Genomic DNA, 17,278 nt, shown 5'->3' with positions numbered 1-17,278 from the left:
ACAAAGAGTTCCACAGGTTGACTGTGTGTTGTTGGTTTTAAACCTGCTTAGTGTAGCTAAATTTGAGTAACAACTTTTCAGTAAAATGAAGTTTGTATAGCTTTTATAGTGTATCTTTAAGATAACTTTACCTGAAATCACCATAGATAAATGTGTTGTCTGTTCTTGCAGAAATGGAAACTTCTGGGGTGCAATTCTGATTCCAATGGCAAAACTCACATCAACTTTAATGTGGCAGGATTTCACCCCTGTAATTCTATTCTTTCCCTTAGAACAGGAGCTCTGTTCTTTCCCTATATATTATTAAAATCTGAGTCTTTTTAAATCTCTTTCCCTGTCTCTTTCTGACTGACTTTCTCTTTTTCCCCTTTCCCTCAACTTTTCTTGGAGCCCTTCTTGTTTAATCTATGCAGAAAAAGTCTCAGATACCTGATGGGATTTTTCTTTCTGTTGTCAGCCAACATGTTTTTGTGCTTAGAAGGACAGAATATTGCTTCAGGATCATTTTCAAAAGATAAATCAGGAGATTATGGCCACTCTCACTATTCAGGAAAATTAAATGTATCACCTCATGCCACACTTGACGAATGATACATTGTTAAAATCCTCAATAATACTGTACGAGCATTCATTCCTCACTTGAGTTACTATGTCCTGACTGTAACATCCTATATTGGGAAAGAAAATGTAACCACTGAAAATGCGCCTGTTTGCTCCAGAATGCAGCAGCCTATTTACTAAGCAGCACCAGAGGCTGGAGGCATCTCTTTCCCTTGCTCCAATCCCAAATTAATACAAATTTGAGTTCACAAGGGCATGGTACTAATCTTCACATATCTGAACAAGTGAGTCCAAACTACCTGAAGGACCACTTCTTTCTTAATGACCAGGGACAGTTGAGTTGTCCACAACAAAGGTAAGTTTCATAAGAGTTGACATGAAGACAGAGCTCTTCTGTGATTGACCTTTAGCTATGAAACTCCTTCAAGAGATAAGAATGATCACAAAAATCTCCCGTTGTCTTCTCTCTCCCAAAACATCAGTGAGATGCAAAACCTAATACTAAATGCCAAACATTCTTCTCTAGCTTACAACAGACTACCTGTGTCTGTTTTCTTGTAAGGTGATCAGAGGCAATGGAGATAGGGATTTCTTTTAAAAAAAAACATGTAAATGTTGGAGAGGTGTCTCAGAGCTGCTTCTGATTGTTGTGTTTTGTTTTTAGGAAAATCATTGTGTTATATTCCCTCTGGTGTTTTCGGTTATCAGATATGCTTCTCTTAAGGTCAGCCAGGATAAGGTATATATGACAATTTGTTATTTGCCTCTAACTTTTCATTAATTTCAGAACAGAGAGAGGCAAATGAGAAAAGCCCACTGTATATGCCAGTTCAGAAACAGATGTAAGGAAAGAAAATAATTTACTTCCTAAAACTTGAAGTGATGCTCATTACCTTTGTAAAGCTTCCACAGTCTAAATAAAGAACAGGTAATTGAATTTGGATTGTACTAGTCAGAGATATGGTACTACATTTTACCACAGAATATTACTATTCATTTTAGAGACTAACAAATTTATTAGAGCATAAGCTTTCATGGGCTACAGCCCACTTCTTCGGATGCATCCAAAGAAGTGGGCTGTAGCCCACGAAAGCTTATGCTCTAATAAATTTGTTAGTCTCTAAGGTGCCACAAGTACTCCTGTTCTTTTTGCGGATACAGACTAACACGGCTGCTACTCTGAAAACTATTCATTTTGTAACTTACAATTTGTGTGGGTAGTTTGAAATGAGAGGTTAAAATTGAATATATTTAGTTTTCTAGATAAATAATTTGCTTAACAAATATCCGTTTCCCTTCAGATATTTTACGTGTCAGGGCAAGTGTATTGTTAGCATTTTTCATTTTAAATGCACATCTGCAAACTCTGTTGCCACCTCCGTATGATAGAAATTTGGCTCCTTTTATGTCTGAATGAGGTCTAATTAGATAATATTAGAACGTTCCAAAATAACAGTTTTTCATCAGAAAATGCTGAGTTGACTAAATCAAAATGTTATATGTGAACATATCAGTTTAGTCAAAAATTTCAGTTGGAAATTATCACATTTCATTTTTCCTGCATTGTTTCCACTTTCATATTCCATTAGCCCATATTGTAAATACCTTAAAAAAACCCTACCAGCCTCCTAAGTCCGTGACAATGCAGTATTGTGCCATTTTTGTTGTGTCCAGTCCGATTTTAAATGTGCTAGTTGATGGGGCTTCTGCCACTTTTCTTGGGAGATTATTGTGTAGGCCAAAGGATCTCACTCTCAGGAAGTTACACGTGATATTCAGTATAATTTTTCCCTTTACTTCTAGTTACATTTGCTAACTATTTCCTCTCCCTCCTTGGTGTTTAAAGACTGTAAATGTTTGTAGCCAAGCTATATCTTTTGAACTCTCTCTTTTTAAAATAATTCCTCAAATTGTTGAAGTTATTCTAGATTTACACTGGCATATCTGACAGTAGAATTTGTCCCTCTCATTTTTGTTCAAATTGTCCTTAAAAAGGAATAGTACAAACATCTTTATCATTTCAGTGTTAACTTTGATTCATGTATTCAAAATTGTATTTTATGGGGCATGTTAGCTTCAGTCATATTTTTCCCAAGGTTAGTGTATATATTATCTGCTTTGTAAATTCAGATTTTGTAATTTACAACTCTCCTGAGACAGGTTTAACTGTAGTCTCCATAGTTTTCAAAATCCTTCTAACTTATCTGTATTAACAAGTTGGCCTGATTTTGTTTGAAGATAGATAGATTCTTTCTTTTTTCTAGACTCTTCAATTCTCTGCAATTTGCACATATTCCTCTCATATGTCAGAAAGTTTCTCACACAACAGCAAGTAAACTATGCTGATGGATGCCAATTTCATGTTCTTTAAGCCACACTGGAGAAATTGCTATGTGTGTGTGTGTGTGTGTGTGTGTGTGTGTGTGTGTGTGTGTGTGTAAATGTATGAAAATCCACCCAATGCATTTCAAAACCGATCCTAAAATAAGAACTTGGATGTGACAATTTGCAGCAGTCGAATTATATGCCACTTTCAAACCCCTGCCTTTTGAACCCCCTTAATTATCCAGCAGTACAAGTGACAAGAAAGTAATAATTCCATTCTTACTTTGCTGAGATGTGACAATTTATAGGGCATATTTTGCCATGAGAAAAGAAAGATTCACATCTCTTTTTTTGCTATTGAAGAAGTCTAGAGGTCAGATATTGTAGCACTTAATACATTTTAGTTCTCATGTTGAGTCAACCTCTAATTAACAAATTAATATGTTAAGTGAAAACAGGGCAAAGAGGTTAGAAATAATAAAGTCTAAAAATGGGAAATACAGGGAAAAGAAGAGTGATCCACCCCTCTGTTCATCAGAGGTAATCTGTCATTATCATGCAGATTAAAAAAAACTGTAAATCAACTGAATTAGAATTCAGGATTGTTCCTTTTTAGCCTAATAAATGAGCCTGCTCTTTTGGATTGCAGGTTTCATTTTAATAGCACAAATCTGTTTATTACCTGAGGCAGAAAATCTATAAATATCTAAGCTTAAAATTTTGGAATGACTTTTCCATGTGCATCTTATTGTATAACCTAAGGCAATGACCTCTAATAATATATTATATGATGCAGCTGAAAATAGGTGTGTGGAGTATGTAAGGGACACGTGAAAGTAATTTGAATGGCACAGCATGTTCCGGTGAATTAAGCATAGAATTGGGATCCAGGAGCATCAGAGTTAAAATCCTAGCTTTACTACTGAATAACTGTGTGGTTTTAGACTGGTCACTTACACACACTGTGCACTTCCCCATCTGTAAAATGGGGGTGGTATTTGGTCATCTCGGAGAGGATGTGAGATTTAATTAGTTAATGGAAATACAAATCTGTATACACAGCAGGTGCTGAATACTATTTTTTGGAAGCTGGGTTTTCTCCAAAAAAAGTTCTATAAGTTTTTGGGATATGTACAAAGTAAGATTCTTAAAACAGGATGTATTGAGCAAAGGAACTATGTTTGAAAGACAGATACATTCTAACATGTGGAGATGATTCTATAGAGATGTGACTCCTACACCCATGGCAATTCCTTGCGCTATCTTACATGGCATCCAAGTGTTGGATTCTGCCCTGTCGACTCCTGCTGCCATTGGACAAAAGTGGGGGGAGGAAGCATGATGGGTTAAATGACTGGCTCTCTCCTGCCAGGTTGTGGGCTGCTTCTCTTTGTTGCTGTTTTATCCCCATATGACAACAGGATGTGTGGTTGTTTTCCACCTTCCATCTGATATCCAGAGGTCTTGTTTGGGGATTTAAATTACCCTTATTGCAGTATTGTTGTGGTTGGTGTATTAAAAATGATCCAATGCAAGGTCACTGTAACTCAATTGTCTCTTTGGGCATGGGCCTCCAAGACACATGTTTCAAGGTCCCGTCATTTCATCTCTTCTACCTTAGGAAGCAACAAGTTTGGTCTCTGGCTTCCAGGTAGGGCCCCTATGAAGGCCTGAGGGCATAGCAGGGACAGTGCCCATATACCTACCCTCACATTTGTGGAATGCAGGGCCATTGATGCCCAGATGAAATCCACATGCTAACAGCCCTACAGGGTAGTTGAGGGGAATGGTTCCCATTGGTTAAGGGTTTTAATACAGTTTCAGACTCTGCATTTAACTGTACTATGGCTGTGTGCATCTAATTTTTTTCTGTGTCCACATAAACAAGCATTTATAGAGGATCTCATTTTATCCCAAAACAAAATGGGCCAGTTTCTTCTACCTTCATCCAGTTGTAAGCTGTGGAGGCCCAGATATCTACACTCAAAACTCCCACTGACATCAATAGATTTTAAGCTCTGGTAGCGTTTATATGAGTAGGCCCAGTATATTTCTTCCAAAACAGTCTCTGAACCTAAGCAAGAAGTGTCCTAAACTTGATATCAATCAAAAATATGATGTCAGTAAACAGCTATATAAATATAAATTCTTAAGCTAGGTCACAGAGCCCTTGCTCTGTAAAGTAACTTCCCAGCTCTGGAATTTCCTGGAAACAGACTGTAATTCTACTTTTCACTGAAATGAGAATGTGCCAGAATCCTGCTAGGTGACAAAGGGACATGTCATCCCACTCCATCCCAATGGAAAACCAGGGACAAAGAACAAACATCATTGAGAACTCTGCTGTTCACCTCACAAGATTTACCTCCCAACAGAGAAGGTAGGGGGTTTGGCTCTCTGAACCTGTGGATATCCCAAGACCAGGTGGCAATCCAGCACCTCCTGGAGTATCAGCAAAAGCCCAGTGCCTCTGTTTTGTTCCCTAACCCTGCTCTACATTACCTGGGTTATCCTTGGGAGCTATGCTGCTACACCCTTTCAGCCAGTGGCTCCTCCAGAACATTCTTTAGGGGGCTTCCTGAGGTAATAAAGATGCAGATCTTATTTTTAGAAGTATGAGAATTATTTTGTCACCAGTTGTTTTCAACCATTTCCCCCCCCCACCGCACTGACCCCTCCCCATGAGGCTCCCACTGTTCTCACCCTATCTATGGGAGGTTTTCTTCACAACAATAAAATCTACAGGCTTTATTTAAAAAAAAAAAAACAAGCTTTGAAGAACAATTGAGGGGTATATCTCTGCACTCCCATTTTCACCCCATCTCTCCAGCTAGTTCTTTGCATCCTACACCATCCTCTGGTTTGGGAAACACTGATCTAGAGAAATCAGCACAGGATTAGGAGTCAAGAACTCTTGGCTATTAATTCTACCTATATCAATGACTACCTGTGTGGCCTTGCAAAAATCATTTGATCTCTGTTTCTGTTTCTCCATCTGAAAAAAAGAATAATAATTTATAAACTATCTGACAGGCTGAGATGATTAATCAGTAAAATACTTTGAACTTGTTAAGTGCTATAACAAGATGTCTGTTGCTTAAACCATGGATCTAATGGTAGGACTACATTTGTGAATTTTTCCCCTCTATTTAATTACTTTGACCCAGAATTTGTCAATAATTAGATATTAGATACTTAATCAGGTACATGTGTGGATTTTATTATCCTATACAATACATTATACACAGTTGGGAGGGGGGATATTTTTTTTCATAAGAAACCTTAAATGCCACCATCATATAATATTTTCAGTGACATAAAAATCATCATGCCGTGTATCTGATCTTACAAAGAATAAAATACTTCTATGTGGTGCACATGCCAGTATTCTCTTAACAGGTAAGAATTTATTTTACAAGGGCGCAAAAAAAAAAAAAAAAAAAAAAAAAACCACACACACACAACAACCCAGAACCAGTTGGCAATGTCCTGTATCTTTGTGAGTCAAGTCAAGCTATCTTGGCCAAAACCAAAGATGGTTGGGCTCTACATAATAATAAGTTTGCCTTAGAAAATATAGTGGTATTCAAGATGAGTATTAAAAAGAGTATGTTTGGATTTGATTGGATAGACTTTACGTGTTTTTGAAACTATATCATTTGCTTACTTATCAAAACAGAAATGAATGGTTTGATCAGGTGGGAAATGGCTGTCTTTTTAAGGCAAATATTTCTATTCATGATTCACTAATTAGTTCCAAATTAATTCACAGTTTTAAGTACAGTGCTAATGGAATCTTATTGCTGGGTGAACTGATTCAGTAAAATAGGAACCAACCTGAACCTTCACTTAAAAAATATATTTGGTCAATTTTCTCTGATTTTATCCGCTCCATTTTCAGTCACCTCTGACCAGGACTGAGAGCAGAACTGTGGAAAAGACCTTTATGAAGGCACAAGTACAACTTAGATTTGTGGTTGCAGCTTCAATTTATAGTGCAGTTGTACCATGTGGGTTAAGGCCAGACAAAAAATTGTTGTGGATGAGAGAGCCCTTTTTCTGCAAATAAATAATGAGGAGCTAACTAGATGTCAAAATTCATTGTGACTTCTTACATCACATTTGTCAAATCAGTACATTATATGGGACACTCTAGGAGGTTATTGGTAAATAATTGGATTAAAATTATTTTAATTTACATGAAAGGAGAATAAACCAAACAACTTTTTTCTGATAGCGAATTTTTGAAACCAGTATGTACTCAGAATATTTACTTTGTATCTTTTCTCAACTTGCCTTGATATGGGATTTTTTGTTTGTTCCTTCGACTTTCTCTTGCTCAAAGACAAGTGACTTAGTGATAGGGCATACTTCTTTGTCTTGTGAGTTGTATGTAGTTTCATTTATCTTGGTTACCTTCAAAGTGATAATTTCCAATTGTGCAGAACATTATCTACTTTAAATAACGTAAAGTTTGCTTTCCTTTATTCCAAAAAAACATAGAGACCAAGTGAAGATAAAGATAATAGTCCTTGTCTTACTTTTAATTGCTGGGTATGATTTATTTCCTAAAATGATACGTATCAGTTGTGCTAACCATGGGGAATTATTAAGTGGACAAAAAGTATGTGATTGAAAATGCTTCCTCTGATGGTCCATGTATCTGCCAAGAAAGTAGATTGGTTTCTTTTTTGTGTAACAAAGCTCCATTTGAGAGTCAGTGTATTTTCTATTGCACAGCTGCATCTATTTTCACTCCTAATTCCAAAACCCTCACAGTCAATGATTTAGGGAGGTTATATTAAGAACAGGGTTCTGACTTCCAGGGATGCATGCATTTATCAGACCAAAACCAACCCGGGATCGCCCGGCCGCTATGCCTAGGGTTACCATACTTAACAAATAAAAAAAAAAAGAGGACCCTCCCACCCCCAGCCCCGCTCCGACTCCGCCCCTTCCCCGTCCCAACCCCGCCCTAACTCTGCCCCTCCTCCCTCCCACTCCCAGCCACACAGAAAGGGCTGCCCGAGCGCTACCGGCTTCACGGTTTGCCGGGCAGCCCCCAGACCCTGCGCCCCCGGCTGGCGCTTCCCCAGTGCAGCTGGAGCCTGGGAGGGGAAGCGCCCAGCCGGGGGCGCAGAGTCTGGAGGCTGCCCGGCAAACCGTGAAGCCGGTAGCGCTTGGGCTTCGGGCAGCCCCCTTGCCTCCGGACCCTGCGCCCCCAGCCAGGCACTTCCCCTCCTGGGCTCCGGCGGTGCAGGGTCCGGAGGCATGGGGGCTGCCCGAAGCTGGTAGCGCTCAGGCAGCCCGGCTCTTAAACAGAGCCGAAGAGTCAGGGGAGGAGCAGAGCAGCCGCGGGAGGGGAAGTGCCCGGCCGGCATTTTCCCGGACATGTTTGGCTTTTTGGCAATTCCCCCCGGACGGGGGTTTGATTGCCGAAAAGCCGGACATGTCCGGGAAAAACCAGACGTATGGTAACCCTAGCTATGCCCAAATAAATTTGTTAGTCTTTAAGGTGCCACAAGGACTCCTTGTTTTTGCTGATACAGACTAACATGGCTACCCCTCTGAAAAGGGTTCTGTCAGTAGCAGAGGGTGCAGAGATAGTATCAAGTTTATGCAAAAGGGAAAAGTAAGGCAATGATTTGTATGTAGAAAAATAAATTCTTTCCAGGCTTTTGTGAACTTCTTAGGACTTGGGATCTGGTTTTGCCTTCAGATACTTTGACTTAACTTTCTTTGAATTGAGTGGGAACTGGACCTGCGTAACTAAGGCAGTGTTATGGCAAAAAGGTACTACTAATGTCCTGAATGTTTTGACTCCTCAGTGTATGAGCTCTCAGGATGAAACTCTCCATAGAAAGAGTTAGTTATGCCATGCAGTAGCCATGCATACAGTCAATAAAGGGATTGTGTGGATTAAAGTGCTCTCCTTTGTCTGGATGGACAGTCAAACCTTTGTGTGTGTATGTGTGTATCTTCTCTTTTGTTGTGGAGCAACTGTATTGCTAGGCCACCTTTTGAGACCTTGTGTGCAGTTTTGCAGTAAGGGATTTCCAGGGATAAAACCCATGGGTTGAGTTAGGAAAAACAAAACAGTGTGTCAAGAATAAGAATCCTGGAAAGACAAAGTATAGGAAATAGCTGCTTCTTGGTGACTGAGCAATGGAGCCTTAATTGAGGTTTCTGCAAGAAAGTGGTTTATGACCACCTTAGTTCAAATAAACAAGACTAGGGTACAAGTTTACTAGAAAATACATTGATTCTGTCACTGATTTCTGCTCCAACCAGAAAGTGACTTACAAGGCCCCAAAATCTACACCGCTTCAATAACCCAATTTTGCTATTGCCTTATCTTAGTGATAGTTTCTATTTTTAAAAGAACAAGGTGTTCAGATTCTGCATATGTAGAAGGCCATGTACGTAGATTGATGTGAGTTAGCTGTAAGGATAGATAGCAAAGCTTTTAGGGAATTTTCTATCTGAATGATTTTCTGATAGAAAATTTTCCATTGCAAAATTTTGATTTTTGCAAAAAGGAAATTAAAAAAAAAATCAGTTTCTGGTCTTCTAAATACAGACCCCACCCCAACCCTCAACCTCAAGAATCACTTGTCACAAAATATTTTGTGTTTTTTTACTTTGTCCCAATTTGGGATGAATTTTTTCCCCCAAAACCACAATTTTTCCCCTTGAAAGAATTTCCCGTTTTCCAGCCAGCTCTAATAAATAGGTCTGCTAAACCTTGTTTTTGATGTGTTTACAAGACCTAAACTATAGGGCTGTTGTCACTCAACATTGACCTTTAGAAAAGATGTGTTCATCTATCTTATATATTTAGCAAGACTACCTGCATCTTATATTGTGCAGAGTTCTCTACTGTGGATTTTAAACTAACTCTGTTGGGCAGTTGGCATTCCCTGAGGCCTTGGCAGTTGCTATGCACTATTAACTTGTTTTAAATTACGTATGCTATATGTTACTTTCAGATCCAAATAGAACTGACTGGAAATGAGTACACCTCTACCCCAATATAACGCTGTCCTTGGGAGCCAAAAAATCTTACCGCCTTATAGGTGAAACTGCGTTATATCGAACTGCTTTGATCTGTCGGAGTGTGCAGCCCCGCCTTCCGCCCCCCCCCCCCCCCCCCCCCCCCGGAGCACTGCTTTATCACGTTATATTCGAATTCGTGTTATATTGGGTCGCGTTATATCGGGGTAGAGGTGTACTATGAAATACCAAAAGGGAGAGTGGGGAATTTTAGTGATTTTTTTCCCATAAGAACTCTGAATTCCTCTTTTAGCAAACAAAGGTCTTGTTGTTATGTCTTATTAACAATTTCCATGCAATGTTAGATTCTTTTTGGTAAGTATTCTTCACAGATTAATGTTCTAATGAAGAGTTTGTAGGGAGGAAAAATGAGGAAATTTGGGTGTAATGACTGGTGAAATTACAGGAACATAGGAACCTACAATTATAGAAACTTCTTACTGAGAAATGAGTGAAAGCCTTGAGGGGTTTCACTTATCATGTTGAAGTGTTTGTACACTGTCATTTACAACACAACATGTTTCTGATCTGAATGCATACATTGTAATGCTAAATTAACATTAACACGAGTGGTTAGCACTGGAATTATTTGGCATTTTAAATACTGATGCAATCTATTGTTTTATGATGTACAATATCTGTTTATTGTGGTGGTTAATATTTAAACATCAGCAAGCCAAATAGTCTTTAATAAGCATCTTTCTTGGTAGGATTTCAACCTTTCTTTTCAAATAATTTCTTCCATTTAGGGGAGAGTCATGTTCAAAAGTTGCCAATGCACTTGGGGTAATGAGTGATTCATGAAGCCTATTCAGAAGAAATTGTTAAACAAATATTTTAAATTATGATAGCAAGCACAATGAGCTAGATGCAGATATCCAAGAAAGGACAGTCCCTGCACAGATGAGGACAAATATCTAAAATACCAAATGTAGTGCCAAATACAAAGATGAAAACCTCTCCACTTCTATTCAATAGTCCCCTGTTTCTACATCAATGGATTACATTAGCCCTTTTGGCTCCTGCATCACTCTGTGAGCTCAAGGTCAGCTGATTAACTACCAAGATCCCCATGCCTTTTTTGGAGTCACTACTTCTTAGAATAGAGTCCTCCTTCCTGTAAGTGTGGTCTACCTTCTTCATTACTAGCTATATAACTTCACACTTGACCTCATGAAATGGCATATTGTTAGCTTGTGCCCAGCTTTCCAAGTTGTCCAGATCGCTCTGTATCCGTGACTTGTCCTCTTCATTTATCATTAAGGCTCCGTGTTTGTCACAGAGGTCATAGATTCTGTGCCTTTCTGAAATATCCATGACTTCTGCAGCGGCTGGTGTGCCTGGCTGGGGGCCGCCTGAGCAGCTTGGGCAGCCCCTGGGCCAGTTGCATCAGCTGCTGCTGGGGGGAGTCAATGGGAGCTGCAACCAATGGGAGCTGCAGAACTGAGGTTTGGGGTGGAGCGGAGGCAGCACATGGAGCTCAGGAGCCAAGTAGGAAGCCTGCCCCGGCCCCACCAACCCCACCCAGCACCTGTCGCTCTGCCCCGGGCCGCACCCCTGCTCCTGAGCACCCACGGTGCCCCTCCTGGGCCACACCCATGCCCCCCAAGGAACTGAGAGGGACATTGTGACTAGGCTTTGTGGTTGCCAAGCTACGGAGAATTAATGGCCAGTACCAAAGGAGCCAAGAATTTTTGATGAATAGCCCTTTAATGAATATAGGATCTCTCTTTTCTTTTTAACTTCAGTTTAGTTTACTTCACAAATTCAAAATGGCACTACTGAAATAAATGACTTGGTATTTTTTCCATAAACATTGATCCCTGATTATTTAGTTCTAATATAAATAGAATGTATAATTTCAAAATAATATCCTATTAATGAAGATGTTAATGGGGCATTCCTTCAAATAGTCATTCAAATAAGTTATAGTTCCTAGATCTCTAGAAGAAAATATCGCATATACAGAGTTCACACATTCACCATCTGTAGCTTCTTTGCCCAACAGTGAGACTGATTGACAGCTTATCTTCAGAATTCCAAGCATTGCCCCTGATTTTCCATATAATGAAGCAAATTGCAGCTACCATCAACTTTAATAAGGAGTTTTGTGGCCCACAGATTTCAGCTTGCAATGTTGCAACTTAATCTGACTGGCTGGAATTGAATGTTGGCACAAGTAATCTCTAAGGGACATACATCTATGTTAAAGATGAATATGACTGAAGGTCCATGTTTAGTACTCTCTGGATTATATTTTGGTCATTGCTGATCTATGGGGAGTTAGCTGAGACACAGCATTTCATTTTGCAGCAACTGAGGACTTGAATAAATGTATCCTTTTGGGTTTAATATTGTTTTTCAACATTAAATGAATAAAGACATAAGGAAACATACTACAACATGCTATTTTATGATGAATAAATATGTTTAAATGCCATATGTATTATATCTGAGTAGGGGAGATGGGAAGAATATATCTAAAACCTTCCTCAGACCTCCAAAGTTTCTCTTTCATCAACAGAAGTTGGTCCAATAAAATATATTACCTTGCCCACCGTGTGTGTGTGTGTCGCTCTCTCAAATTATATATATATTCTGATGTTCTGTACCTCATGGGAACACCCTACACCCCCATGTTCATCTTTATAAATGCATTGGATACCATTCAATCATAAGTTTGTCAAGTTGGGTGTCTGCAAGACAAAGGTTCCTAAGGTTGTGTCTGGGACCGGAGATATTGTCTAGTGTCATTCGGCTGCACAATCCAAGAAGCATCTTACATGCCAGAGGCTGTGCGTGAACAGACCAGGAGTGGGGGTTCTCACAGCAGAGCAGGGTAAGGCTGGCTCCCAGAGTCGAAGATTGGAGTGACCTAGCGGATCACCGGTCCAGATATCACCAGACGGGAACGTCCCATATATATTTGAGAGACACTCTCTCTCTCTAACTGGCAACTCTATATCCAGGGCGTACTAGGGTATCAGAAGACATAAGAAAAATGAAAAAGACCTACTCTCAAAAAATCATCTAATCAAGGAGTTTCTACGTGCAAGTAAAGCACATAGAAATTCAGCAACAGGATGAAACACTTCAAACATGAAGGTATTTAATAAGACAGCCATAGCCTGCAGGCAGAGGGGAAGTACCTACTCCAATGTAGTCACATTGGAACTACAAATACTTTAAATGCATGGGTTCATACTCCAAAATAATACCTTAGATCTGAAATAAACAATACTGTGTTTAAGTGAAGATCTAAGGAAAGGGAGCATGAGTCAGTGTAATGATGATGAATAAGGGAAGCACTGATTTTACCTGTGATGTGGGGGGGGGGGGGGGAGGAAACAGGATTTGGCCTTGAGATCTGCCCAATACCAGATGGATTCCTGTAAATGCTGATGCTAATAACATCTGAGCAGCCAAAGAGACCATGGTAACATCTAGCACTAGAGCTATTCTATATTCCAGGAGAATGGAATGTAAACCTTCTGAACCAGGACAAAACCTGGGTGGCTGGGCTCAAGAGGAGCTAGGGGAAGGATCCAGCCTGCACCCAGCTTTAATAACCCCCGAGGACAGTATACTTCTCTCTGCTGTGATGAATAGCTTCTTGGCCTGCATAGGTACAGATCCAACTGACCTTAGGCCCACCATTTTCCTGGCTTGCCCTGCCCTTTGGCCTCTGTCCTCATGTGCTGGGGGCACAGAAGTTGTTCTGTGCAGAGTTCCAAAGTCCTGTCTGTAGCAACCTTGAGGTTCATTAAATAACAAACCAGTGAATGAGAAAGGAATATAACTTTAATAAAACAAACTGGAGAGCATCTTTGGTGAACTGCTGCACACAGCCTTTTCCTGTGTTCATAATACTGTCCCTTATGACAGAGTGTCTCTAAATTATAATCTTCTACAGACATATCTCTACATTGTTCTCCACCTTTTTACAGCAAATCTACATCTCTCTGTGTTTGCCGTTAGCAAAATAATCTTGTTTAGCAGTGTGATTTGTACATGCAGCACGAAATTAAGCTGGATCATTGTAACATTTTAGGAGTGTGGAGGGATTATGGCCAACCTTGGACACAGCCAGCGCATTACACGGACTCACTGGGCCGCGCCTCCTCCCCCCCCCCCAGTTTACCTGCTGCCTACTTCAGGCTTCCCGCGAATCAAATGTTCGCGGGAAGCAGGGGAGGGGGCGGAGTTGGGGCAGGGACTTTGGGGAAGGGGTGGAGTTGGGCGGGGCCCCGTGGAGTGTCCTCTTTTTGGACACTCAAAATATGGTAACCCTAAGTTAAAACCTCTCTTGTTGTACTACTCTTCTGCCATTGTAGCCACTAGTGAAGCTGTATCAGTAGTAGCAATGGTGAGAAATTTTAAGAAAATAAACTAATGTAGACAAGGACTTTAAGATGTACAGAACCTCTGGTACTTCTCCTAACAGACAAGACTATCTAAAATATTCAAGATAGAAATGTGTGTTTTATTTTATTTTTACTTCCTTGTGTGGGTGCTTTTTTGTGCCTTTCCTTAGCATAGTAAGTGTTTTGGTTGTGAAGTCTCCCCTGCCTCCACCCCATTGTTAATTAGAAAAATTAGCCTAATATATGTATTGCATTCACAGTAAGCAAAACATTTATTGAAGAGTAGTTTCCTGGATGTCAGTTCAAAGGCAGCTTCATCAGAATTCAAAATTATAACTATTATAACTTCTAGAGAAAAGTTTTTGAAAGTTAAGAATTCTCCCTTTCTTTTAAACTACTAATATAGGGCCAAAGTACGTTAGCAGTTACACGGGTAGTGTAAATCCAGAGTATTCCAATGGCTGTAGGGGAGTTACTTCTGTTTTTCACAGACATAAATAAGAGCAGAATTTGGTCCTTAGACATTCCCAGCCACATGCCTCTAATTCTTTAAGAAGGTCTGACTTACAATACCAGATTTTTTGTGACTGCTGCTCTCAGCTAGAATTTCCTATTATCCTGCCTTTTTCATGTAACTGAATTTATATAAAAGGCAGACACTCTAAAGTCAGCTAGAGTGTGATTTTCTTTTGCACTTAGATTGTGCATAGCTGCCTGTGAATTTGTGTCATGAATGTCCTAGTTGAACACACAGAGCTATGTCAATCACTTACCATTTTGGGCAATGATTATAGGTTATGACTGACTAAACCAAATTAAAACTAAATGCACAAAACTAAATATATTTTTGACCTTTAGCATCCAGTATTTGTGTGTGTATGTGTGTGTTGCAATTATTCACTGCTTTTCTTACCTACTGGTTTCTAGTGTGGGAAAAAATGACACAATTAGTAGGTCAAACTCTTCTTGTACATCAGAGTAAACAGAATAAATTGGTTTTATTCGAGATTTACATTGTAACTGAGATCAGAATCTGACTCAGTGTTTTAAATTGGGACTGAGGAGCATATATGACAGAACTGGATTTTCCGAGAGAGAAATGTAGTTTGATAAGTGATAAAAATAAGACACTGTACCAGCTATTCCAGATTTGGAGGGACCTTGCTATTTTCCAGCTGTTTACCCTTGAGATGTAAAATGGCAATTTGACATAGACTAACAACACAGTGTGATGTGAGCATCTGCGTAAAAGGCTGTACATATGGAGCATGCCCAGTGATGTGAAAAGCCTCTTACCCCACCCCCATCCAATCTCTGAAGAGATGAAATGAACTTTGTACTTGTAAATATCACTGAATACATTTTGCACCGGATTTTAAAAGGTTCTCCTATAAATACTATTTTTAACAGGCAAAAAAAAAAAAAAAATAACAACAAAGACCTTTTCCTGTATGATCTCCTGCATTGAGTTGAAACATCTCTTACAATATACTTGAACCAATATACTGGGCTTTTTTTTCATTATTAAAGTCTTTTTTACTGGCATTGGAAAATTTAAGTATTTACTTGCACTAAATACTTCAGAACAGGGTGTCTGAAAGCTTGAAGGGCAGAGGAAAGAGAAGGAAGGAGCTTGCAGCAGAGCATGGATAGGAAAGGAGCAGTGATTCTGCGGTGCTCAGTGTGCACATGTTTTGTGAGAATCAGTGCCGGGCGCTGCAGCTGCGGACAATAACTGAGCTGTCTGGCTAATGAAGGCCACCTGGATCAGGCTTCTGAAAAGAGCCAAAGGAGGACGGCTGAAGAATTCTGATATCTGTGTAAGCCCTATGTTTTCATTGTTAGCATATTTATTTATTAATTGTACAGTAAGGGAAGACAGTTGCTTTCATTCTGTTTGAATTAGCAGAATTCTCTTCTTGTGATTGTAAGATGAGACAAAAATCAGAGCTGGAACTATTCTGGTATTCTGACTAGTTCCATTGTAACAATACTTGCACACAGGTGTTGAGCTGAGACACATTTAATCAGTTGGAACTTGATTTGTGGTCATTTGCATGTTTTTGCTAAAGGGCTGAGATGGATTTGAGCCATGTTCATTTCTGATGGGAAGAGTGTTAGGTGCCCTAAAATTAAAATGGAAGGCATGGGTTAAAGCTCTCTGCAGTGATCTTGTGTAATAGTAATTGTTAATACTGACTTTGCATTTTTTTATTCAATCTGTTCTGTCACTGGCATTAAAATATCCTTGTTTATGGTTTTGATTTTTATGGAGCTATCCTTGAAACTGTTATATGTCCTTCAGCCCTGCACTGCACCACTGCCGTTGCTCTACACAGAAACCAGCTCTGCTTACCAAAAAGCATACTAATTAGAATGTGGGGACAAGGCAGGAAATAAACCACCGGAGAGAGACCTGACTTTTGGATGGTCTCCAGATTTGAAACCCTTACTTAATATTATTTTTCTAACTGATTGTCTCTGCTGCTGTATTTTTCTTTTTTCTTTTCAAGGTATTTCTACAAACGTACAATTAGGGAAGAGGTACGGGAACACTTCATCCTTTTATTGCAAATGCTGCATCTATTTGTAACATTATTTCTCCTTTTCCTGTGCAGGGTTCGGCGGATTCCTACACTAGCCGTCCATCTGATTCAGATGTATCTCTGGAGGAAGACAGGGAGGCAGTGCGGAGAGAGGCAGAGCGGCAGGCCCAGGCACAGCTGGAAAAAGCAAAGGTAAGGCACTTCTTCACATCACAGGTTCATGAACCTGTTCTTTTTCTAAGAGCTTGTTTCATTTGCTTACCGGTAGAAATGTTTTTCTAAATATTTTTTTAAAAAATACCTCCTAAGATCTCTTGTAAGGAAATTACATAAGTTTTTGGAAATTGCACTTATCAAATAAACTGATTAAAGACAAAAGTTGCCATTCTTGATTGCCCTGTCTGTATTAGGAGACTCAGTTGGCTTAAA

The 17,278-nt window shown here is 39.6% G+C and overlaps 1 protein-coding gene across 12 annotated transcripts in view; it reads left to right on the top strand.

Annotated features, from left to right (window-relative positions):
• CACNB2 (calcium voltage-gated channel auxiliary subunit beta 2) overlaps positions 1-17,278 on the top strand; it is a 382,138-nt gene that overhangs the window by 241,088 nt on the left and 123,772 nt on the right. For 9 of the 12 annotated variants that reach the window (XM_005308116.5, XM_005308118.5, XM_065582998.1 and 6 more), the window contains one exon: positions 16,922-17,041. The exons of 1 other annotated variant lie outside the window; for it this stretch is intronic. In XM_005308116.5, coding sequence (XP_005308173.2) covers positions 16,922-17,041 — 120 coding nt within the window. Of the gene's footprint in view, positions 1-15,887; positions 16,124-16,921; positions 17,042-17,278 lie in introns of those variants that run through there. 2 more of the 12 variants (XM_065583000.1, XM_042857501.2) reach the window with 1 other exon arrangement.

This window comes from Chrysemys picta, chromosome 2 (assembly GCF_011386835.1).
Source record: "Chrysemys picta bellii isolate R12L10 chromosome 2, ASM1138683v2, whole genome shotgun sequence".
NCBI lineage: Eukaryota > Metazoa > Chordata > Testudines > Emydidae > Chrysemys > Chrysemys picta.
Note: the sequence above shows the minus strand (reverse complement) of the source record. Positions and strands in the feature narration are given on the sequence as shown.